We start from the raw sequence: 27,488 nt of genomic DNA, 5'->3' as shown, positions 1-27,488 counted from the left end.
TACTTCCACCCATACACACAGTAAACTGCGAGTTTTCTAGCCATTGAGGATTCCAAAGCAAAAAATAAAGATGTTTACTTTTTGTCATTTTTGCTGTTACACATATTTCAGGATTTACGTAACTATCAATGTTTGTAATTGACTAAAAACTTTCTAAATTTGAAGAAATAGCAACATAATGAGAAAACCAGTGATTCTAGTTATTGATTTTAGAGAGCTCAGATCTGAAATGAGACACTTCAACTTCTTAGAAATTTCATTATCCATCCATTTCATGCAGAATTCCCAGCTTTTGCTTGATTGTCAATGTGTTTTATTCCCTTTAGGCCTTTTCAATGCAAATAATCAACAAACTCAAATAATATGCTGAGGTCAGTCAGCAGCTGTGGTTGTTCTGTCATTTAAAAACACTTCTCCATCTATTAGTGTTTCCAAAGCCGCGTTTCACTCAGCTCAGATTAACTTACTGGCAAACTTCGTAAGCAAAGATTATTTTAAAAAACTGAGTACAATATGCTTAAATAATATTAAAATTTGAATTTTTCATTGAATGGAGACCAATCAAGGCCATAAAATCTATCCAAATTCAAGGATTATTAAAATTTTGGGCATCTAAATTTGATGTTTTGATGCATTTATAAATGGAATAATTGAAATATTATTTATGGTGTATTCTTTGCTGTGGGATTGTAGTGGAACGATTATTAACGTCTCATTTATGATTATTCATAACCATTTCCTAATGTTGATGTCAATGCCATAAGGGAGTGTTGAAATAATGTACGAGTGTATGTAGCAAATCCCCACTAATTTTGATCACATGGGGCTGGGAGTAGTCTGGATTATGCGATATCCAGAATATCCAGTATTTTGACCTGTTCAAAACCCATGAACATTTTCTTACCCTAACCTGATCCATGGTTGATTGGCTTCTAATGACTCCATATGGTTTATTAGAGCCCCAAAGTGTAAAAGAATTCAATTTCAATGTGAAATGAACACATTTCAATCATATTAATTTTCATGAAAAATTAAGTCAGTAGTCTTTCATAAGTACCTTAGCCATATGACTATATGCTTAATTGGCTGATCATATTTTGCATTGGTCAAATTTAAACTGAGGTTCCAGCATATCTGGGCAAGCTAATTAGCAGGTAAACTGCAAATGAGATCAGTTGATTATTTCACCTATTTTCATCATAAGAAAGCAAGGACAACAGAACTGGCTGAGTCACTAGGTTGAGGGGGGAATCAAGATGATGTGGTGGCTAATGTACTGGCTTCTAACTTCTAAGGGCCCAGGTTCCAATACCGGTGGTGGCCTCATTTTTCAGTAGTATCCCGATCCTTATTTAAGGTGCTTTGTATAGAGCACTTAAAGTGAGTAAGCCATTAATCAGATGGGACATTAAATTGTGGGTCCCTTGGAATCTTCCATTTAAAATCTGTTAATGCCAATGACAAGTTCCTCTCCACCCTTCCTCCACTTCCTGAACATCCTACCCCTTCCGAATAACCCACCTATCCCTTCTGGCACAAACAGCCTCTGCTGTCAGTCAACTCCCCTAATAGCTGCTACTACTACTACACTAGGTTGAGATCCTTTCTATCATTTACTTGAACAGGCCAGATGATTTTTTTTAAGTGTCCACCTGCTTCTAATCTAATCAGTTTCCCCAACTAGCATGTTTCCGCAGTTATTTTTTTGCCTCACCTAAGCTGGGATCACAACAAAAATATATTTTTAAAACCATTAAAAAATGCTGCAAATAATTACTGTTTCTTAATCATTTTGCCTTGTAAACATTTCATAAAATAAATCCTGAACTTTCCAAAATTATATTTTCTAAGACCAGAAATATAACAATACACAAAACAATAAAGGACACCCACACATACTTTGCCCAAAGGGTTGTCAATATGATGCACAGGGAAATTAAAAATTATCACCAAATAAAATGAGTGTAAAACCTTTCTGTTGAGGAATAACTGGCCAAACCCTTCCAGGTCAAGAAGGTAAGCCTTCAAAACAAATGGAGGCCAAAGTAACACAACCTTATCAAGCATATCCAAAGCAGTAAAAGCGTTTTGAAAGAAATTCAAGTCTTCCAACTAATATTTATACTCTTAAGCAGTAAAGCAAGCCCAGGAGTACGAGAGAGATATATGGAATGAAAAGCCATTTGCATTCTGCCCTTATCAATGTACATAGGAAAATGGACAACCTGCATGTATTGACATGGACATTATTCTCTCTTTAGAGATCAGATTGGAATAGTGGTCATTGTACTAATTCCCTCCAAGGTCTTTGGTTCAAATGCCAGCAGTCTAACGTCTAATGGCTAATAAAAGGCTAATGTCAAGGTCAGGTTTCTATTCAATCAACCCACATTCCCAGAAAAGCCATAAGTCATCTCCATCCCTGTCACCCATTAATTTTACTCCCACTTCTAAGAAATTATTCTTTTATAATACCCCCACAGCTCTTTTTGTATTGGCTTCCAAACCACTTACCACTCTAAGTCATAAGATAAAAAAATATAAAGATAACAAATATTTATGCACTGTGCCAAAATAAAAGGGATTTCAATAAATGTAGTGAAGATGGCATTACAAGTTTCAGGAACTGATCACACAATTAAACTCAAAAATGCACCAGTTTTCATCATTTTTTGTTCTGTGATAATTATGCCTTATTTGGCATGATAACTGATAACTTTTTATCATTCGAGAACAGTATTTAATGGAGCTATCACATATTTACTTCCAAACGAAAAAATAATGTGTTAACTGATACCAAAGTTAAAAAATGCAGAGGAAAGAGATATTTGCACAATGGAGAAAGTAAACAAACAGGCAATGAAATGTACCACGCAGAACATATTATAGTGGGATTACTTCTCTAAGTAAAAATACTCTAAATTAAATGCAAATGAAAGAGAAGTATTGAGTCACTAACATGGTGTGTAACTAATAAGAATGGTTGGTGCCACTAATGCAGTCAACAGAGATATGAAGGGTCACCCACTTTTGTATAATATTTTCTTGCAGTATAGTTATGCAGAGGGAATCTCCTCTCAAATGGAGATATTTCTCAAATGATGACCGGCAAATTCAACGTCAAAAATATAAACACAAATATTATGAGTTTTGTTCGTAAGTTAGTAGTTTCCACTCATAATGTTCCCTCATTCTGTTACATGCAACTGATTCAATACCTTAACCATAAAGATAAGAAAAATTTTCAGCAAGTAATATACAAAATGTATAGCAAAAAATTGAAAACCCTTGGATAAGATTTGCATAATAACCCAAAAGAAGGTTTTTTCTAAAAGAATTGGAAATTTCTACAAGGGATTCTTTTTCTCTTTCTAACTAATCCATGGGGAATTGCCATGACCATGAAAATTCCTTTAAATTTTTCGATAGGAATGATTCCAGTTTCAAAACAAGTAATAATAACAACAGCATTTAAAAAACACTTTCTACTCTATACACCCCTTTCATCAAGATTAATTTTCTATGCGCAATGTAATTGGTAGGTACATTGATGGAAGATGTCCTTTGGCCGCATGGTGTATTCCAGTATTCCAGAGAATACAAACTCTTCACTTTCCCATGTAGCACAAGGTGGAGCATGGTATTCATGAAATAAGTATGCTTTAAAGATCTCTAATTTGGAATGAATGTTGACCCATATCCTGACCTGATTGCTTCCATAAGGACAATGGTGTCTTGCCTTTATCATTACCAGAATTGTAATTCAACCCAAAAAGAGGTCAATATACATTCTGCTCTTTAAACCTGACCTTTGTGATTTCTGGTACACTCCTTATCTGAAACCCCTAATGAAACCTGGTAAAAAAAATTATATAAAATCAAAGCTTTGGTAAATATCCAAATGTGAAAAGTTAGTTTGCCATATTCCAAGGATATTTTGAGCTCTTGGATAATTAATAAAAATATACCCTTGGTTCTGGATCATCAATAATTCTTCCCTACTTCCAGTCTTTACATATCATTCCTTAGAATCTATCCCTCGCCTGGGAGCACACAAACACACTCACTAGAATTACTTTCAAGAGCAATATAAAACTATAAAAAGGAGCAACACTGTTTACTCAGAGATGCAGTTCTTTGGTGTTCGGACATTACATAAATGTACTCTTTGGTTGATAGAAAAATTTGCGAGAAAGCCTACTGAATTTCCATTTCTTGTCAGTGCATACGCCAACATTTACTGAATTACACTACTCAATCAATCAAACAGCACTGTAATACAATATTTAGAACACAAGACAATGTATTTCACACATTCAGGAGACAAAATTCAGTGCCATTCTATTATGTATATTCCCCAGTTGTAATGGCCAAAAAATTAAACACCTTAGGTTTAGATGGGAGTGTAAGCAGTGAGTATTAAATGAGGGGCTTTTCTATGACCAGTTAAGATTTGACATGGTGATTAAAACATGTATATGGTAAGAAAGGCGGTGCACTCCACATTTCTTAGCATACTTCAATCACCCTAATTGGCAGAATTTCTTCAATCACCCATAGTTTAGTGCTAACAAATACCATGAATTGAAATTGAGAATTCCGGACATTTCAAAAAGTAAGCAAAATAGTGTTCATATGCATGCTATACAGACTAGCCCAAAAAAATCAATGGCTACAGAATGAACTGTCTCTCATAGAATATTCTCATTGGCAGGCAGACCATTTTTGTTCAAACCAATTCTGCAAATCCTAGAAACATTTCAACTGTAATAGAAGATATCAGCATCTTTCACACAAAAAATTCCAGACTTAAAAAAAAGGCATGAAGTCCTCAGTTTCAAAAACTGTTATTCATTCAGCACTAAACCCTTCTGAACTTGAAACTCATGGCCATATCGCAAATCTTGGGCTTATTTCCTAAAATACAATCCATTTCACGGATAGAAAATGTAGAATATAACCACTCTCAAAATATGTCAAATTCACCATTTGGATGGATGAAATTCAGATTTTCATCAAAAAAGCCACAACTTCAATTCATGCACACACAAAAATCATACATTTCCTTGTCATTGATCAGATTCTAGAAGTTTGTACATGTGACCATCGCACCCAGGAGGCAGGATAAAAATCAAGAATCTGACAGGCAACAGAAAATCAAATGTATAAAACTATCACCTTCAATTCAAATAGAGTAACTTACTTTCTCAAGAAGCGTGAACGCTGAGAAGATGAATGAATCACTTGAAAATGGAATGAATGAATATGCAAGACGTGCTTCAACCAGAAGCAGATCAAGACAGGCACATGCTGGGATATCTGCAACCACCAATATCAAATAATCCACCCCAACCAAAGTTCCCACCACACACTTCTGCTGCTTAATAATAAGGGTCTATCGCCCCCTTGCAGCAAGACTAGGAAGCCAAACGGGCCGCCATCAACATGGCCTGCCAAGCAAGCCTGTTGCCATCACTCAACGCAGCTGCATTTTGGGGCACACAGGCCTTGAAGGCACATTGGGGTCGTAGAGCAACTGTATCAGCATCAACTTCCCCAAAGATAAATATATATCGACTATTTTTTTCAAGTTCAGCGGAATGGAATCCAGTCCCATATAAAACCTTTAAAAGGTTAATATTGGGCCTTCCCTATGGTTGAGTATATCTGAAATAAAATAAAATAATATATGAAGTTATTTCAATTCACAACAAATTTCACATAAACCTAGTTCAGGGAGAAAAAGTTTCCATTTAAAACAACGATTGCAAACTAACCGCAAGCCAAAAAATATCAAATACGCACCACCACATCTATACTATGTTAAAAGAAACTGATTTTCTTAAATCAGTAGCATTTATAGGAAAATATGTTTCTATGTTCCTTAAAAAAATAACTAACCATCCAGCCAATAAGTCCTTATTCTAGCAAAAACTTACATAATTACTGGATCATACAGTTGACTGGAAAATGTCTATCTTGCCAAATATTTAATGAATAATTTTTGGCTCAAAGTTATAATCCATTTGGCTACACACCTGTGATATTATTTACATATACTAAGTCACCTCCCACCAAATCCAAACTGTCAAAACTACTGGCATACCTTAGAGAATTAAAATTCAATCAATGCCATTTTGTTACAATGACCATTAAAAACAGCCTAATGTACTAATTTAACACCTTTCATTTTGATACATCACAAAATTAATAACAAGCTAATCCCAGAATAACAAAAAGTTAATGGACCCATTTGACACATGGGAGTAATAAGGAATATATTAAAATAAATAAGAAATAGTGTTTAAATAGGAATACTATCCATAATCACTCAGCACAAAGTAAAAATGACTTGCACCTCTCTCTAATCTAAAAAAAACTGCCATTGGGCAGAAATGGAGAGAAATAAAAATTTTTAATAAACACCCTAAGCATGCAAAAGATGTTGGCAGTAGCATATTTCTGAAATATAACTGGAGAAATTGATCACTGAAAAAATGGTATTACTACATTAGTGAGGATCTTAATGATACTATAATGCAGTGACTGCTGTGTAGTTTGTGAATTGAAAATGTATCTAATTCAGGTTTTTATACTTATAGTATTAATGTAAATGTTGACATGGGATGAATAAATATTATTGTTATTATTTTTATGAAAGCAAAAATCATGGATGGACAAGGGCAAATTTTGATGGAACTAATTATGACAACTGATGGTTTAGAATAGATATATTAAGATGAATAAGAATTTTTTGAATGCACTCAGAAAGCTAGAAGCTGATAAAAATACACATGCCATACCTTAATGAAGAAATCAATTAGTCTCTTGGTAAAAATGAAAGGCTTACTGGGGGAGGCTCAAAGGTGGAGAATTAGGTTGATGCAGAGTACTTTGATTGGCAAAGGAATACCAAAGACTGTGAAAGTTGGAAGGCAAGGAAATTAGGGAGGCAAGCAAGGTAGGGGAGGAAAAGGATAGGCAAGTTGGACAAAGTGAAGGAAGAGAGAAGGTATTTGGATTCAAAGAACAGTTAAATGAAGTGCGGGATGTCACACTACATCTTTATGGACGGAGCTCAGGAGTGTAAACATAATCAGTCCATGCCCATCCAAAACCTACCTTCAATAGTATACTACCAATAATAATTGTGGGTGAAGGACTTGTTGTAAATTTAACTGCATAAAAATTATAACCGAATGTAAGACTTCAACAGAATCGCATTGTAATATTTAAAGGGTTTAGTTGAAATGTACACTTTGTTTTCTTATATTCATGAGGGTCATCCCCAGACTTTCTTAGCTAGCTGGGGCTAACTCCCCGACTTTCTGTTGAATTTTATAGTATTTCCTTAACTATGACCAGATTTCTTGGTTTTGTCACTGGCCAACCTGTTGCTTGACCACAATCGCCTTGCCACGCATAGAATGGGAAAGATCCCCAATCAACAAGACAACACTGGAAAAAACAAATAAGGAAACTCACCCCTTGCAATGCTCCACCACGGCAGCGTGACGTATGTGAGGAGTGCGTTGAGGGGGACTGACTGAGCTCGCTTCGTCTCCTTCCAAAAGTGGAAGGTCTGGGTGAAGCCCCTCATTGTCCACAATGGATTGTAAGCACCATCATCCAGCTCTGAAAAAAGGGAAGAGATACGTGTGGAGAGTGCTATGCAGAAAGATGATCACACATTCAAGACCAACCTTGATGGGATGCATAAAAAACAAGCCTTAGCCACACCCCAGTGATTTGAACGAATGCTACCGTTTTGCTTATAGTCAGAGAACTGAAATGAATACTTTTGAGTAATAGCATGATCATCCTCTCTTCCCTAACATTTTTAACCATTATTAATTTATCATCCTCTTCATTCCATTTATTTCCACACATTCAAGATATTTCAGGAATATCCATAGCAGTCACATTAGCAGTCACCCACTGATGAGGACCCAGAAGCAAGGAATTTCACAGTGGATCAATAAGTCACCAAAGTGAGTATTCAAACTTGGACCCCTCATTTGGGATCAGCATTTTACTTAGTTAAGCTACCGAATTGCCATTAATTACCGTTGCCAGCGGATTCTACCGAGAATTTCTAAGGACTTGAAGGAATAAGATTTTGTTCCTTTATAAATCAATCCTTATAAATTCACATTGAAGTTTTGATAAATTGTCATGCATAAGACACAAGGTAATTAGTTGTATATTCAGTTCCTCAGTCCATAAGGTTAAAGATAGTAAGATTAAATACACAGGTTCTCAAAAGCTATTATTTGTGATTTATTAAGTGGAACTGACTAGAGTTTAACAAGGAAATCGAAAGCAGAATTTTTGTAGAGAAGGAATGAATTTGAAGTAATGCCAAGGTCTAGATGGGATTGTTTCCTCAACTTTCAAAAGGCAAAGAGTAATATTAGGGCTCTTTTTCATTTAAACAGAGATCGGTGAGCCAGTGACAGGCAAACTGTGGTTTGCCAGCCATATGCAGCTCTTTAGCCCCTTGAGGGTGACTCTTGTCAGAACTTAGTTCACAGCACAAATGGTCTGCTTTGAAAGACCTGGAAAAGGAAGATATGCCAATTTTTAACGCCTGGAATATTATTCCCGACTCATAAAGTCAGCTGAACAAGAAGTGCTTGCTGTTCTTTCCTTATTCAGGTCTATATATTCATGCAAAAAAACATTTTCAAGCATGAGCCTAATCAAGAGTAAATTGGGAAGTCGTCTTATTGATGAAAAACTGGAATCGTGCCTAAAATAAAAAAAAACAACTTACAAACTTGATACAACAAAACTTTCCAAGGAGATGCAAGGTCATTGTTCACATTAGTTTTTTTCAGTCATTATCATGATTTAATTTTATGGATACCTTGAAATTTAATTTTATCAATAAATAATATTATAATTAAGTATGATATCAAGTCTTATTCAATGGGCTTGGCTAAGTTTAACTAAGAAAAAACTTTTCGTAAAGTTTATTAGGTTAATTAGGGAGCGTTGCAGGGTGAAAGAAAATATAGTGTCAAGAATTGAGAAAGGTATGTTGAGATGGTTTTTTTATTTATTTCATTTATTCATTGACTTATTTGGGCAAGATTGAGACCAAGTCTCTTTTTCCAATTAACCCTTAGGCATTACATTGAAGATAGATTTATACACCCAAGGCTAGGTGGAAGAATATCCACCTATGCAGGAATCAAACCAACAACCTCTGGGTTGGCAGGAGAGGGCGTTACCCCACCACCAACAGGGCTTGGAATGGTTCGGACATATAGAGAGGATGAACGAAAGGATATACATGACTATAGTATAAAAGACGAATAAGGATGAGAGATTTGGAAGGGGTTGACCTCGGCGACTTCCACCTTGATCAGATTGAGGACTTATTAGCAAAGACCATCTTAAGGAGTGCCCTAATGAAGTTGATTACAATGTACCTACCTCTATATTTTAAGCTTAAAAAATTTGGCTCTCAAAAGAAATTTCTATCACTGTACTCTGGATATTTGGCTCTGTTGACTAATGTGATTACAGACCATTGGGTTAGCCATTATAAATTCTCGGAAGAAGAGGAGCCATAAATTAAGGATATTAATTTGCTCAAATCCAGGTTAAATCAAACTTCTTTTCACTAATAAATTTCTCACGGTTATTTCCTTGCTTTTTCATTTTTATAATGAAGCCTCTATACACTAACACAGTAGCCTTCAAATTTGGCATCAAAATTATTTATTAACCTGATGCCTTTGCTGCTGATTTAGTCTGATGCATACCCTTAGTTGTGGTTAAGCAAGTCTACTAATCCAGCGTAACTAAAACTTAACCTGGGTATTTATATTGTGAGTGAAACAGCGGCTTGCTTTCATATCCTGAAATGAATGGTCATACTAGCTATAATATTATTTTCCACAAACTTCAAATTCTAAAATGTATACACAATTATATAATACCATGTACAGTGAGAAAAAATGAATTTAACACTACGTGCATTAATCCTATTTGTGAGGGTGAATACAATAATACACAAAACCAAGAACTTTAAAAGGGCTAAAAATACTACGAAGCACAAGAAATTGTTTACATTACCATAATTCCACAAATTGGAATACTACTTTTTTAATGAAATACATGCAGATACCTTGAATAGGTTGATGTAACTTAAAGGCCGAAAAAAACTGAGCAATCAAAGAAAAAGTAAAAATAAATAAGACTACATTAGATAAGGGAGTTTCTTAGAAGAAAATCTACAATTCATCAAATACCATATTTGAGAAGGGTACCAAATTATATAAAAGAGCTTAATATAGCTTTGCACTAAATAAAGTCACATTGAAACTGAAGAAAAATAACATAATGATTAATATCAAACCTGTTTATGGCAGCTACAAGTCCACCATTGATGTGCACAAAATTGTTTAACAATAAACATAACCATTTAAGAAATGAGACTAATTTCACTATTCAAGAAGAATCTATTCACATATCTGGGAGAGGAGTGTTGTTGTGGAGTAAATGAACATCTATGTAAAACTTATACTAGTATATTAGTTTCATGTCATAACTGTATTTTATTTCCATTTGGATATCATGTGATTTATACCCCATTGACAAGTCCTACACACCTGTCATGTATTATCAATACACTGTGTCTGCTAGACAAATACACACCATATTATAATAAATGTTATTACTCAATGGAGAAGCATATAGACTGGTTACAATAAAATTAATATGATAAAGAAGTAATATTGTCATGAAGCTGGGAGTTACAATATACTAAAATTTATGCCTGTCTATTATTTTGCAGTGGGAACCTATCAGCTAATATGCATTATTTTTTTGCAGTCCCCATGGGTTTATACAAACAGTGCTCAACCTGACAACCACTATAACAGATAAAGAGTACCAACCTTAGGCACTAAGCCCTTAAATACATGAAAATCGTAATGTATAATGGATAGCCAAAATAAACAAATGTATGGGTAATTTTTTCTACAATACATGAAAAACTATCGGTCTTTTCAACTCCTCCAATATACCATATATGAAGATATATTCTCCAGTATTATCAGTAGAACACTTCATTAACTAAATCTTTTAATTAATTTCTTTCAAGTCAAACATAATTTTATCATTGAGTATTAGCAAAACTAAGAGTTTATTTCAATTTCTAGCAAGGTATTTGACTCATGGATTTCCACCAACTTTCTCTCACTTTCTCAACACCACACTGCTGTATGGAGCCACAGGAAAGGGTCAATAAATTTCACCCTAGAACTAGGGCGAAAAGAATTTTCATGCAGTGACAATATTTGTCACACAATTGCAGAATTAAGTAAAATGTCTACACTATTTATTCATGTTACCCTATTTTGTACAATATAGTTTGATAACTGATACCTTGTGTATAAATGTTCTGCCAGACTCCAATTTCACTGTTGAGTGATGTGTTAATATTGTGCTCTGCATTAATGTATGTGAGGTTCCTTTGGGGATGATAACTTCACTTGCAGTATAGGTTCCACACCTCCAGTTTGGAAGTATTTTGAAAAAATCACAGGATTGAAGGAAGTCTGCAAACTTAGTGGGAAAGTGAATAAATCCTCAGGTGGTATTACAAATTTCACTTCCTACTCACAAAGAAAGAACAGCCATTGACTGTAACAATCTCCATGCATAATATCAAGTTTCACACCAACTAAGAATGCCAAATTGTGATATTCTCTGGGTAATTTCATTGAGGAGTGCAAGCAGAGAGTACTTTCACAAGTCCAACCAAATTACTTGAGAATAACACAATCTGTTTCAACCAAGGTCGGTCCAGTTTGAATTACACAGTGAAAACGTACAGCTTTTTACTCTATCTCTGGAGAAATTACTTTATTTAGATTATTATAGGATCCATTAATTAAAAACTGAATAGCCTGCCTAGCTTAATATCAAACATACTCCTATGAATTCAAGGTTTTGTATGCCATACTTTGAAACTAATGTGCCATTTCGTTATCTAGCAAAGATTTTCTTTCACCATGTATAGTCACTATGAGACTTGGGAGCAATTCCTCCTGTTGAGTTAACTTCCTATTTTCCATCAGCTTTGCATATTAGTCATTTAAATACAGCCAGCTCTTTCCCTCTCATGTCGTCAGGAGAGGCAAAGCAAAATGAAGCAAGAAAATATATCCAAAAACACAGCAAGAACTAAACTTCTGCTCTTCTATTCCACCCAGTATATCCTTTTTCAACATTTCTTTCATTATCCTTATCACACTTTTCTTTCTCCCTTTCACAGTTTTTTAATAACTTCCTCTTCATATTCACATTAACATTATCAACAGTATAGGAGCCATGAGTCCATGTTTGGCAAAAAAGGTGCCTCTCTCCTGGCCAAGACTTTTTATCTTCCAATTATGAAGCATTATTCAAAAAGTAAGAGCTGCTTTCTTATATTGATGGGTCAGGACAACGTTATAGACCAGCAGCACCATCTACTGATTGCTTCCAATGCCTCTGAAGTTATTGTTTTGATTCAGAAGCTGTTTGCCAGCCCGTAAAGGCAGATAACAATGTCCACAAAACATTGCTCCTACCTGTTGCAAAGGACATGCTGTGGATTTTTGTGTGCAAAATACTCATCAGCTACCAAGATTAATTGGGTGTTATGCCTAGTTTATGTACCTACAGAATCAATAGAATGAAAGGTTACACAATGGTGCTGAGTCTTCAAAAACGGATAAACAAAGGATGAAGAGCAGAATGACAGGCTCAGTATCCAGACAAATGAAGTCATTTAACTAGTGCACCAAGAACTGCAACCTGACTGACAATTAATGCCTAGTGCTTTAGCTTATAAATTTCCTCTTCTTGGAAGCATGACTGTTTACATGACTTTTACAGAAAAGCTCCGACTACACAAACTCCACAAGGTGGATACCAAAAATGCTAATTAACCAACACAAAGAGCAGAGAATGCTGAGTGAACTAGGGTTTTTTGACCACTAATCCCAGCCCAATCTTGCATCTAGTGACTATTTCCTCTATTTGCACTTGAAATGGTGGAATGGTGGACAACAGTTTGAAGATGACCAGGAAGTCAAGACTATCATTGTCAACTGGTTCAATTCCAAGACAGTAAACTTCTATGCTGAGGGATGAAAGAAGTTGCTGCAGCCATAGGAAAAGCTCTTAGAAGTGAAAGGCAATTATGTGGAAAAGAGAAGTAGGTTTGCATGAAACTTAAACTGCCGATAAAAACTTTTTCTTGTGAATATATTTTTTTAATACCAAATGGCCCTTACTTTTTGTAACAGACTGAAACATGTTTTCTCACCCAATTGATCATTTATAGCATGCAAATTCCAAAGCCCTTCAAATTTCAAAAATAAGCACTACCCTACTTCAGCATAGATAATACCAGAAGAAATAATACCACTAGCATCAGGACTTGAATCCAAGCCCTTGGGATAGGAAGCCAGCATACTAGTCACCACAAGGTCACCAAATGTTTTGGAAGGGAATGCGGGAAAGGTGATTGCCATTAGATGTTCAATACAAAGAAAAAATAATCCAATCCTGATTTTTTCAACAGTTAACACCTTACATCATCATTTCAACACTTTCAGAATGGTTTACCTTCCATTTAGTAGATGCAAAAAAATTGCTTTAAAAAATATAACCCTTCCATGATTCATCCTTCCTAAGGGCACTCCATTCTTGGCAAATTGCCTTCTTGTTAGGAGAGAATAAAAAGGCCATATTGACATACACACTGATGGACAAAGACATACCATCACCTTTGCCACTGGTGCCCTTGCTGTCCTCCCCGTCAGTCCCAGCCTCCACTCCTTTGGCTACATCTGGGATGCCCCTGACCACCTTCGCATCACAAACATAGACAATACGTGACCCATCACTCATTGTCTTGAGCGGGAAGGTGGTGTCACGTATGTGCACATGGGCCTTGGTGGCCTTGTGCCGACATCTGGAGGATGGGTGTTGGGAGCAGGGGGCAAGGCAGGGTTCAGAGTGGTGACGTGCAATGGTTTGGAGACGAGAAGGTTGGGCTGCTGGGACAAGGGGTAAATAAAAACAAAAATAAATAAACCAGAAAGAAAAATCTGATGAAAGCAAAATCAAAATAATAATAATTATATTTTTTTATTAGATGGGGGGGAGTGGATAAAGTGACAGGGATCCCCTACAAAGCTTATCATATTCACAATAAATGCATATGATTAGGATCATATTCATCATAGTGGAAATAAAAGCCTGCTCATACAAAAAACATCAAGAGTATAGCAGCCTGCAGGGTAAAACTGAATTATCGCATTGCAGGCAAGCAGCTCATACTCTCTAAGATACCTCCGCTTCTCATCTAAGTTCATGATCATAGGACAGGATAACTAGTTATTTGGTGATGGTGGACGTGGTCAGTGTCACAGTTGGTGGTCAGTGTCACGGTTTGTGGTCAGTGCTAACGCCTGGGTCTCAAACCAATGGTAGCGGGAGACTCCAAGGTGAAATATTTACAATAAACAATTTAATGGTTCATAACTACAGGGAGTGCAGTAGGCTATAATGCTGGGAGATAAGTACACTATAACCACCATTTCTAACAACAAGATGTTTGAAAATCAATATGTACAAGTTCAGATCCCAGTAAGTAACAAGGATACTATCACATCATCAATGTCTCCCGCTTAACTCCTCTCATGAGAGGAGTTGTAAGTGAGGAGAGGGGAATCTCCTTTATAGCCTTCACTAATTTATGGCACAAGAGCTTTACAAATTGTACTGCTATGCAACAACATATTTCACTCAATATTCCTGAAGGATTAATTATTAATTTGATAGTCTACCATTTAAGGTGGATTTTGGATGGGCAAACTGAACACTGCTACATTTTCCAGCCTCGCCAAGCAAGGCACAACCTGATTTCCAACACCACCACAATAAGAAGCACCTCTTCAATGCCTAATCACTTCCTCCCTGCCTCCATTCAAGCCAATATGCTCCATCTATTCCTATCCTTTCCTCACTTGCCTAACGTTCTCCCCTCCACCTGACTTCAACATCCCATTGCCAATCATAATGCTCTACATCCACCTTTCCTGCCTCATTTGGATTTCTCCCAAAAATTCCCTCTCCTTCTCTACCTAGCCCAGTACTTCCTTCGTTTTCCTTTCTCTCCATTTTATTTTTTCCATCCTTTCTCATACCCACATCTTAAAAGCCTTCAAATAAATACCTAAATATTACCTTGATTCAATGACCAAGCTTCCACACCTTCTCTGGCCATCTCGGTCTAAACCATTGCCAAGGTACGTTAACTATTCCACCTACTCCCATTTATTCCCTCCAGTTTTCTAATTTAACTGAAGCCTTCGTCATTCTTGTAAACTTCATATTTTTTGTTTTGTTTACATAGATTCTCATCCCACAACGATATTCTTATGCACTCAGCAATGATTGCAACCCTTAGGTTAACTGGTCAACCAAAGATTGACTCCTTACAGATATCTCAAGAAAATAAAACTTGTGACTTGATTATTGAAAATGAAAAGAACATAATATGATAAACAAAGACACAGATCACGTTGCTAAAAAAATCTGCATCAACAACTATATGAACTAAAGAGTCTGAAATAAACACATTCAAATCTTAGAATTAAAGATTACTGCGCAAAATAATATTCTTCATACGAATAATTATTATAAATATGCATTGGTTCGAGCATCATGTATTGGTCAACTGGCCCATTCAAATTTTTTAAATGAAAAAAAAACACATTTAATCAAAGATCTAGCTAGACACAATGTCAGGCTTAACCATCCAGATAATTTATTTATCACAGCAATTTCCACATAACAAAGCAAGCCAAGTTTTCGATAAATGAAATTATTACTTTAAAACATGTTTTTAATGCTATAAATGAACAACACATTTCTTTATTGTTTTTCTGAACCCTTTGAAAATGTAAATAACCCCTGGAAGTGAAAATTGTGCAAACACCCCATTGTTATCCTTTTATCCTCCTAAATGCTGCTTTGTCATGGGAGAAGAAGAAATACCACTTCACTGCCAACTGCATCGGTACTACACACTACAATGAGCAATCCATAACATCCCATGGGCTACTACACACACTGAGAAACACATGCATTAACAAATGGAAGTACAATTAAATGTGCACATCTAGACTGTAAATAACCAAACTGAGTATAAGACAGAAAGAGCATGAAAACATACGAGACAGTAAAATTAATAAAAAAACATAACGTGGGGGATTAGGGAGGGAAATGGTGAGATTGATACAACTAATCACTGTAGTAACCGCTCACTTTACAACAATGAATCACATTTTCCATATGCAATATAATTTTAATCATTAAAGTAAATAATCTATACACTTTTCACTACCTGGATCGATCCAACTATCAACACACTTGGCATTCCATTCTCATTCTAAAATGTTGATGCGCGTATGATGAAGAAAACTGTGAAAACCAGTCCTGTTTTATGTTAAAAACGTGATTGTGGAAAAGTATCTTTTAATAATAAATTAAACAGCACATTAATTTTATTAACAGCATTTACCAATTGGCTGTCATGCATGCAACTAAGTACCTTCCTCTGTTCCTTAAGCTGTGATGGAAAGTTTCCCTGTACTTAAGAATTGTTTTCTATTCATTTCTCAGATTAAATAAGTTAAATATATGAAAATGGCTAGAAATATTTCCTCTCCTAGGCATAACTGCACAAATTTTCGCATCCACATATCAGAAAACATGGGCAGTCTTCACTGCACATGTTTTCTGATAACAGCCATAAAAGTTTCTCAGTTGGGACACTTAAAAATCCTGGTAGTATCCCACATTTTGTGGATTCAAGAGGACTCATTATTTATGCTTACTTCCAAAGAGCTCTCACGGCAGCCATTTAATGTTGCAGCATCATGGATTATATATCCCTCCTTATGTTTCATCAAACAAGAGAAAATATCTGCCCCACCCTATTCAAAAGAATGCTGCTCAATTAGTTCTTAACAGCCACTTCCAGTCATAGGAGATCTTGAAGAGATTTGAGCAGACACCTTCTGCTTCATTCTTCATTCCCTTCTGTAGCTACTTGTCTTAATATATGGCATAACTTTTCATTCCATCATTTATAATAATAATGTTGCAGTATGTTCCATATTAACATGAATGCCATTTTCTATTAAGTTTTGCATTATAATTAATCTCTCACACAGTGGTTCAATTCACACATTTAACTACTCTAGCAATTAACCCTAAACGAGTCTACAATATGCATGTCATACTACCAACTCATTACTTTGAAATCCTGTAAAAATTCTAAGAATATTTACGTGAAACTATCTACCTATGTGAAAATGAAACTTCTCGGCAGCATACAATAATTATTGAATAGAAAGATACTTCTTCATTACTTATTGTTCATAATAATAAAGGACCAATTGCAGCATTGATTGATGCACAAAAAACGTCACTGAATGCAATTAAATACACTGAAGTGTAAATTACAGTGCATTTTTGGCCTGGACTGGAACATCTTTGCAGTAACTGAACTTCCCCTCCAACACATTTCATCCAGGGGTGTTCCAGTGTCAATCCTGGCTCTGTAGTGTTCTACCTGAAATGCTAAGAAGTGCTTGTCTATAGCCACAATTGTTTCTTGAATGATCGAAAAACGTTGAGCGGCAAGGAAACTTTTGAGTTTTTGGAAGCAATGAAAGTTCAAGGGAGCCAATTTGGTGAATAGGGTGGATTTTCCAGCACTTCATAGGGCAAATCCCTCAATTTTTCCATCGCCAAGACATGTTTGTGGACAGGTGCACTATCCTAATGGAAAATGGTTTTTTCTTCAGCAAGGTGGCAGGGTATGCTTTCACGAATTCTTGAATCCAATTTTATATGAAGGTTGGAATAGTACTCCCCAGTTATTGTTTTATTTTTTAAGGAAAGTGGATCAACAGAACTCCTTTCGCATCCTAAAACGACACCATGACCTTTCCCACCGATGGTACCATGTTTGCCTTCTTTGGAGCTGAAGAACTGGCCTCTATCCACCGCATGGATTGTTGTTTCCATTTATGTATGCAATATCAAATCTATGTTTCATCCATTGTGACTCATCAACACAGGAAATTACTCTTGTTTTTTGTGAAGTGTACCAAGCACTGTTTGGGAAAGTGTCAACCAAATGGGTTTTTGAACCGCAGAGGGCATGTGTGGCACTCATCTTGAGTGAAGCTTGCCGTAAGCAATTCCTCATGCAAAATGTAATTGATGAATTCCACAAAATTAGCAATTTCATGCATCTTGTTGCACCGATCTTCCAAAATCATATCGCGCACTTTTTCAATGATTTCCAGGGTGGTTATATTTCTCAGACATCCTACACATGAATCACCTTGGAGGCATTCACAGCCACTCTGCCGCCGATTTCTTCATCGTGGAAAGAGAAGAAGAATAGCCCCCACACACATTCACAATCCTTGAATGAATTTTGGTTGACATTAACCCTTTCACGAAGAATTTAAACATTACACAATACTCAATTTTTTTACCATTTCTTACAACACGCACAACTGATTCAAAAGACTGCCTACAGTGAACTGCATGATGGAATGGCTAGAAATTTCACACGGCATCTACTCACAGTTGTGCCAATATGAGAGAAAAATATTATGCAGGTAGTGATGCCATCTATAGGTGAGGCTGAGGACTTTTCAGTCAGCCCTCAAAAATAACATCTAACAAACTTTTAAAATATCATTCTAAGGATTTTCATCCATATCTTGGACAAGTTTATGCTCTTCTTCAGTAAAAATTCACTTTTAACAATTTTTCTCCACAACTGACACTTCCGCCCTTGAGTTTCATTTAATCATTAAATACTTCCTCTCATGCTATTTTGATGACACACCCATCAAATGTTCCAAGCATTATTATAAATGCATGTTGAGGAGAGACAAAAAAAACTAAAATAGGACATATGTTCATGTTTATTATATGCAACTACATACTAATTTAATTTTTTACAACTCTCTCATTTAATCAAATAATACGTGAAGTGACTTTAAAACTTGTTGCGCTAGAAAGTATCTTTTCATATAAGTCTATCTTAGAATTTGCCAATGAATTATTTATTAACACATAGACAATTAAGTTTTTACTTTTCCTGAATACACAAAAGAGATAAAGTATTTTAAAACCATGATTTTTTCTGGAGCTGGGATCAAGACCTGGAGAAATTAGCAGGTTATTGTTCTTTACAGTCATGTCACATTAGGTCAATGTATGCGACTCAACAGTATAAGAATTTACAACTATATCTGAAAGTGAGCAGTGTATACCCAAAATATTAACCACTAAAGGTCTTCAAGTAACTATTCCTGACTAGCCATCAAATCAAATGTAATTCAGTTTCGGTCAATTCGAAATGTCCCCCACAAAAACATTTCTCATCTTCTTCACTTCTCCTCTAATATGCTGGTGCAATTGATTTTCTGAAAGCACAAAAATACAGTCAAGAACAAAACCTGTCGCATTTCATTTATTCTTTCAAAAGGCACCCCAGTGCCAGAATTCTACTCAGTGTGCTTCATATTCCTGAGTAAAGAAGCAATCAAAAAGAGTAAACATATTAGATAGGATATGTGAGGTAAGAGATTACCCTCCCTCCAGTAAAACAACTGACCATCTCGGACATCACCAGCCTCGATCTCAGCCAATCCACCAGCTAAACAGTCGAGCCCTTCATTTTCTGAGCGAGATTTCTGGCCGGAATCTGCATATGACTTGGTTCGCCACCCTCCTCTCACAAAGTTGTTCAGATTAGAGCTTGGATCACTGAGACGTCTCTGAGGGAATTCATGTCAAGGATGAAAAAGATTTATCAATAGCCACTAGCATATTAATAACACATTAATAGGAAAGGAAAAAGCCCTTTTAATGAAACTGTGAGCAGCAAAAATAATTTCACTCAAGAACCAAATGTAAAAAATTTAAGGATAGAATACATTAAAAATTAAATGCATCATACACCAAATATATGCCCAAACAAATATTTCATAATGCTGGAATAATATCACACATGGAGTTCATCAATAAAAGTAAGTAGTGTCACACCCATCAACAGCTTTATTCAATATTCTGCAACTAATTTCATCATAATAAAATATCCTGGAGCTAGGCATTATTTTATTTTTGTTTAACCAAAGGTCAATGTCATTGGTGAGTGTAGTACCCATCTGGACAAATCCCACCGCATGTGAATTGCACATATCCTGCTAAGTGATTGGCAGAAGGAATTTACCCAAGAGATTCCCCAGAGAGAGATTAATATTTAAAAGGAAACCAAATATTTTTGATAAACTTCAGGTGGTATTGCATAAAAGTAACTAGTATCCAGGGCATGCCATAGGGGCTGAGCTTCAACCTCAAATTCAAACCAACCTTTGGAAAGATATCTACGGTTTTTGTTTCTGAAAATAATACGTCATACAGTAGTTGATCTATAAACCCCCAAGTGCGGGGGATGGGGCATCTTAATATATCAGTTAGCATTAATAAATTTTTTCCAACAAAAAAATTTAAATTCACATTAAATGTGAAAATAATCGCACCATTTCAGACAAAAACACATGCAGCGGTAGAAGATACTTTTATGCCTGCAATACAACAGCTCTTCAAAAGTAGTCTCAGGCATATAAGTAAAACTAAATTAGAATTGGAATCAAGTCAGAAAAATTCACCATATGGGAGGAGAACTCACACAAAGGGAGCTCCCCCCCCTTGGATTCACCACTGATATAGAGCCTAGTGCAGTAGAGCTTAACTTTCTTAAAATGTATAAATCAATGTATTAATTGCTTCAAATATTTCATAAAATTATGAATCACCTTAGCTCCTGTTTGATTGGGTGCGATTAATCCCATTCAGAGTGTGTTGAGAAAGTAATCAACAAAATCAAATCAAGGAAAATATAATAGTGTATATATGTATGGAGAAAGGATATTAATACTGACAATTGCAGATGGTATAGCTGCAAGGGCACCAGTCTCTACTGGTGTGACATGAAACAGCACATATGAAAAAAATGATAAAAACTCAAGGTCACCAGTCTAAGTGAAAATGACATCTTTAATTAATATCAAGAAAAGGTTTACTCCACTTAGTGAAAGAGTTGAGCCACTTTGGCCACAAGATCATCAACAACCAAACAGGAAAGAGGGAAACAATTTGAAGAAGAGAACTAGCACAAAGGTTTTCGATTGAAAGAAATAATGTCATAGAGTACCAGTCAGGGAATAAAGTTTTTTTTACCATGGCTATTAGAAATGGATTAAACACTTGAAAAGATGTTTAATGCACTGGAAACATGGACTAAAGATGAGTTATGAAATGAAATTGAAGCAACAAATGAAGAAGTACTTAGAAGAAAGAAACTGAAAGAGAATGCCAAAAGAAGTTTAACACTAAATGAAAATATTCTGAAGCACAACTTGTACAATTTCCAAAAAAAAACACAACTGAGGGAAACACCAACAATTACAGAGGGAGCATAGAGATGAAAGCAGGAAACAGGTAATTTAAGATGCAAGTGCATTGGAAAATAAAGATATGAAAAGAATAGCCGACAATGAATAGTTTGGAAAGCTGGTATAAACCAATCCTCAAATTGATAGTCCATTATGTAACTTCCCCTCAGTTTCAATCCGCAAAAATAACAGGACTTGTGATGAGATCAAAGTATGCATTCAGTGTACATAATCTGTACTGAAATATGATATACACCACAACTTCTGAGGTTTAAATGGTTCTAAGTGTACCACCTGGAATTTAATTTATATCCATAAACATACCTACAAAGATTAAGAAAACTTATTTTTAATTTCCTCAACTTGGCCCAATGCATTAGATCCTTGCTTTAGAATGGGTTGACTTTATGATGAATTTGGAAAAAACCTTAACTTATGGATTGAAAACTCATATTTCAACTGTGTAGACCCATTTTAAATTTATTATCCTCCATGATTTGTGGCTTTTACACATTTCAGTCCAATTTACAATTAAACATTCATTGCTCTGACTTCAGTATTTTTTTACCATTGGTAAATAACTGACACCACATTGTATACAATATTTATATTTTATACAATCATATACCACACACCCTATATAAAAAACAAACACTATTTTTGAGCATCAAAATAAAGAAAAACTCAAAAATACTTCAGTACTGACAGAAAACAAGCTTTTATGAAATTACACAATTTTGGCATAAACAGCTTACATGAAATTTTCAGTGATGCCATAAATTATCAATAGTATTGTAGCATTAAAAATTAATGACTAATACAGATCATAGTCACATTCCTGTCCATTTATAAATTAGTCTGGTAGAATTCTTGTGCAATTCAGAAATCAAACAAATTAAGTTTAATGGAGCAAAATGCACCATGAATAAAAAATGAAGCTATCCTTCACTCATATTTAACATTAGTCACATGCATTATCACTCTCTTTGGTTGAATTAGCAATTGGCACAAAGTATTGCACCCTCAGCACTTGCTATTTCTGCAACCAGTACTGGTGGTGGGCATAAACAATTAAACATTGTGAAAATATGATAATCATATCCTTGTCTGACATTAACTACAGGGTCGGTGAGAAAAACATTTTCTAAAAAGACAATGGGTCAAGAACAAAAGCAAAGCAGCACCATACTAAGAGAATGAGGTTCTATAGAGGGAGAGTAAGAGCTTGATGGCCATAAACTAGAATGCATTTCCAACTACAATTTTCATTCTTGGTCCAAGACCCAGAAGAACAGGGGTCAGAAAGGTTGAGTAAAAATTATTGGAAAAAAGGAGTAAAATGAGTGAAAAAAGGAAGACAAACAGAGTTTGCAAAACTTTCAAGTCTCTGGGAACTCATACGCATAAATCTTGAGGATAAACTAAAAAATGAAGAGTGCTTCAAACAGGGGCAACACCCATAGATTTAATTTCACAAAGTCAAGCCACAGGTTCAAACCATCATTTTGGACAAGAAAAAAATAGTAATTATTAATAATAGTAACTATTGACCACAGTTACTTCTGTGAAAAAACTCAAGTTCACCTACAGCACTAGGCATATATATCATGGAAATTTGTTTTAGGGATTAAATCGAAGCGATTGAGTGATACAACTCTTACAGAGGCTAATTTTTGTCAAGTCTTTAACTTAATGGAAAGAAAGTGTAATGAATGCTCTGATCCAATCAATGCCAGTTACAGTCAGTTTCAGAAATTTATATAGTTAGCAAGTATTATTTCACTATGTTAGGTGTATCAACACTAAGATCACTATGATTGAAAATGGGAAATAATTCGTGAGAGGGAATTTAAAGTTTATGAAAGAGAGTATTTACCACAGAATGAGATTATTTACGTAGATAGTGCTGTCAAAGATGAAAATAATTATGGCAATTATCATAAAAATTAAATGTTCAACGCTTTTGAATTTAATACAATTATTTTCTTGATCCTAGGTCCTTTAATTAGGAGTCCAGCGCCCCACTCACTGGACTACCACACCCCACAATCTATGCATAAGGGTGAAAATTTAATGAACTCTTCTGTTGTCTACAGACAACATTTCCCAATAAAAAGAAATCATGCCAAGTTATGTCAATATACCAAACATATGGAAGAATATCTTTCAAAAATAATTTAGTGAAAACACTGATCACTGTGGTAAATTCCTTTCAATAACTTTATCGTTTACAGTCAGAGAATATTCAGGTTAATTGAGAAAAAATATGGCGGCTAAAAAGGTCATGCTATAAGTCACCAGGGCCTAATAGTAGAGATAATGATAGCAAAATTTTGAGATAAGTTCTATCATACTTTGATGAATGGGTAGTTTGCTACCAAAATGGAAATTTGGAGACCTCATATCTCTCAATCGGTCATAAAAAGCAGAGATGTTTTCATGCCATAATAAAAGCAATAGGTATTCAGGGACTAGTATTTCAAATACACCTTTAGTCATTTACCTCTAATTTTTTAACAAACTGATTGATATATGATTTTATTTACATCCTACATTTATGTAAATCCTATTTCCTAAAATTAATGTATGGTAAAACAGTGGAAATATTATGGATGAGTAGTGAAACTAGTATGACTCCTATGAAGAGAAACATGAAGCATGGTACCATTACTTGAATAAGTGAGATGCTTAAACAATAACATATTTTATGATGTGCAATCACTTAGAAAAAAAAAACTTCCACATGCAAAATAAAAGGGAGGAAAGTTACCTGGTGCCGATAAAGATAGAAATCTTCTGGGTCTTCCTCCCAATCCGAGTCCCACGCATCAATTGCACATAAACCTGGTTCTGATGTTGGTGTCTCAGCTCCACAACCTTCAGAAATGCAAATGCAAATATTTTAGAAAACTTTGAAAATTATGACAGTAAAGGCAGTCTACCATTTTCCCCATTTTCATCCTTCATCTGGTCATTTCAATTAACCCTAAACACAGCTTACTTTTTAAATATTTCATTCCTAATGTAGAAAACAAGGTATGTTCTGAACAAGAGCACATTATGACTAAATAATTAAGGAAAACAATAATAGAAGATGACAGAATCAACTGGCCAGTGATAGATTGTAATCTGGCGGCCAGGACACTTGGAGTGCTTATGGTTAGCCTAAGCAAAACCTACCCGTATGCTAATGGATGCAAAAGGGTCAAGGTAGGTTTTGGAAGGAAAAAAATAATTAACCACAGCTTAATTTTTATGTCTCACTTAACATGATGTTATCATGTGCATTAGACAAACTTTATAGTTATAGTAATAGGAAAATACAACTCCACTGAATAGGACTGGTATACAGTGGAACCTCATAATACGAGCGTACTCTGCTCCACAATCTTTCTGGCAAAGCAAAACACTTGCTTAGAGAAACAACTTTTGGCAAATAAATCAATGTAAAATATGAAAATGCATTTCTTTCCAACAAAAATTATTTAAAAGGTTTATTCAAAGAAAATTACGAATGCATTGTTTATGATCATGGATCATGTTCACATTTTCTTCTGAATGAAGCAACCGGGAATGCAAACTCGATTTTTCAAAGCAAATAAGATTCGAAATAAATTGTTAATTATTTATGATGCATACCTCATTACGTTTTACTAGGAAGCAGTCTAGAGATATTCCTGTTAGCTGATGCTTCAAAATTTGGTGAAAACGTGTCTCAGAATGATCATTAAATAAATTGAAGGCATGTATCTCCACCGTCTCATTAGGGCAAAGGAGATGCATTGTACAATTCAAAAGTTTCCCATGACCTCCACATCTCATTTAGCCTGCTGTTTTGGATTTAATACTGCTTGAAAGTTCAAGGAGTTTCTGAACGGTAAACAAGTAGGGGTTTGTTTTTCAAATTACCACTTGTATTTGTGCAAAATAACAGCATGAATTGGCCTTTCATTGCCTTGTGGTTAGGCAATGCATTCCATATTTATTACCGTTTCTCCTTTCCTTAAAAAATGATGACAAACCCTTCAGGCCTCTATTTAACACACCATTTTGCATCTAACTATGAGATAATGCTGCAAATAGTCTCAAGAGCTAAGGTTTATACTAAAAGAGACTTTATAAAAACACTATTATCAAATGATTTTAAAACATGTACTCTTCACACATCATCATTTCCATATGTAATTCATACCACTACCACTTCAAGTCATTTTGGCATGAATTATTTCTTCCTAAACCAAGGCAATACATATACGTGAAAACTCTTACACTGTTCATGAAAAAAGTTTAATTACTGATTCCACAAATTTAGGCATGCAATAAATTCACTCTGGTCTCTACCTTGTGGTTTGGTGACAGCCATTTCAGCATGGCCTTTGCCTCTTGGGCCTTTCATTTTCACAAATTCCACCCTCCTGTTGGATGAAATGCCAGAGAAGAGACCAAAAGTCATCCTTTGGGCCACCTTACCACCTAGGCTAGACTGCAAAAAGAATGAGGCATGAAAAGTAAATTCTATTCTCACAAAATCATTTTCAGGATCAGCCAATTCCGATTGTCTCAATTCTCAATCCCAGTGATAATTAAAAGGATCAAGGAATAAAAAACCGATTACACCACCAAGATTGACTAAGAAGTTGTAATCAGCAAAAGGTGTTGTCAATCAACAGAAAATCTAACCATTCCCATCAAATGCAGTTCAGTCTTTTGGGTTCAAAATCTGGTGGTCATTAATATTACTGGCATCTAAGACACATTTCATTAGATAGATATTTCTCATAAACATAGATATTTCTTCTAGGGATAGGCTGGCCTAGAGGTAGTCAGTTCAAAGTGTAAAACATATGTTCAAGCAGGAATTCAAAACTTTTTTTTTAGAATGTATATATTAACATTTTCATGATTAAACTTCATATCCACAATATTATTTTCAACTTGACAGTCCAAGATGAAATTAGTCCATAAATATGCAGATCAATACAGAATATCATCCAATATTTTCTACTATTGTTACATCTAGCAACTTGCGCAGGCATAGAACCTGAATGATGATTGCTTCATTTTAAAAAAGTTTTAATATTTATTCATTTCACTACAATACTTGAATATTGTCAAACAGCTTTTAGAAGTTAATTAAAAAAGCCAGCTTAAAGAATTCTGCATTCTCGGGTTCCACCACATCGTTGTTTGATGCTGACAACAGTTTCGCCAAAGTTGCATTTGGCATCTTCAGGTCGAAGAAGAGGGACTCGGAATTTTGCCACCCTTATATAGGTGGTCCCGTCTAGTGGCTGCTCACTGACTGGTCTGTTTCTGGAGAACTCTCTTCCACGCATTGCGGAGATGGTAGCCTTCAACTCTGTGAATGTTCTCCGGGTTTTTTTGTGATCTCAATTGCTTCTCTAATTAATCGTGGGTAATATCTACTCTCCTTTGCTATTACGTTTGCTTTTTGGAATATGATCTCGTGACCGGGTTCACTCCATGTGTGTTCTGAAATGGTCGACGGGTGAAACTGCTTATTTGTTGTTGCCCGGAGGTATTCCTTCATCCGAACTTTCATTGAGCAGCATGTTTCCCTGATGTAGGCTTTCCCACATGAACAGGGTACTTGGTAGACCCCTTCGTATAGGTCTTTCGGAATTTTGTCCTTCGGTCCAGGGAGTGTGTCTGCTATTTTCTTGGTGCAGTTAAATCTTGTCACCACATCATGTTTTTTCAGGACTCTGGCTATCTTCTCGGATGTTCCGGATACATAGGGGATAGTAGCGTATGCGCTTGGGTCCGGTTCCATCTGCTTGATGGACTTGTCCCAATCCTGTCTTCGCCTTTCTTCCCTGGCGGTCCTTTTAAGGACCATATCGTTCCGTTAGCCGTTTTGCTGTAATGCTTTCAGGAGTAGAGTAGATATTACCCACGATT

At 35.5% G+C, this 27,488-nt stretch overlaps 1 protein-coding gene across 1 annotated transcript in view; it reads right to left on the bottom strand.

The window, feature by feature from the left end:
- Window positions 1-5,426: 5,426 nt before the first annotated feature.
- The window catches only part of LOC139697603 (uncharacterized protein KIAA0930 homolog), a 34,882-nt gene continuing 12,820 nt past the window's right edge, over window positions 5,427-27,488 (bottom strand). The window contains exons 6-10 of the mRNA XM_071596385.1: window positions 25,908-26,049; window positions 24,337-24,443; window positions 19,724-19,886; window positions 7,486-7,635; window positions 5,427-5,667 (exon numbers count right to left, since the gene is read on the bottom strand). Coding sequence (XP_071452486.1) covers window positions 5,627-5,667; window positions 7,486-7,635; window positions 19,724-19,886; window positions 24,337-24,443; window positions 25,908-26,049 — 603 coding nt within the window. The 3' untranslated portion in view covers window positions 5,427-5,626. The remainder of the gene's footprint in view (window positions 5,668-7,485; window positions 7,636-19,723; window positions 19,887-24,336; window positions 24,444-25,907; window positions 26,050-27,488) is intronic.

The sequence above is a fragment of the Hetaerina americana genome, unplaced genomic scaffold (genome assembly GCF_022747635.1).
Source record: "Hetaerina americana unplaced genomic scaffold, ioHetAmer1.1.p SCAF_8, whole genome shotgun sequence".
In the NCBI taxonomy this organism is placed as follows: domain Eukaryota; kingdom Metazoa; phylum Arthropoda; class Insecta; order Odonata; family Calopterygidae; genus Hetaerina; species Hetaerina americana.
The sequence above is the reverse complement of the archived record's forward strand: the minus strand, read 5'-3'. Positions and strand labels throughout refer to the sequence as shown.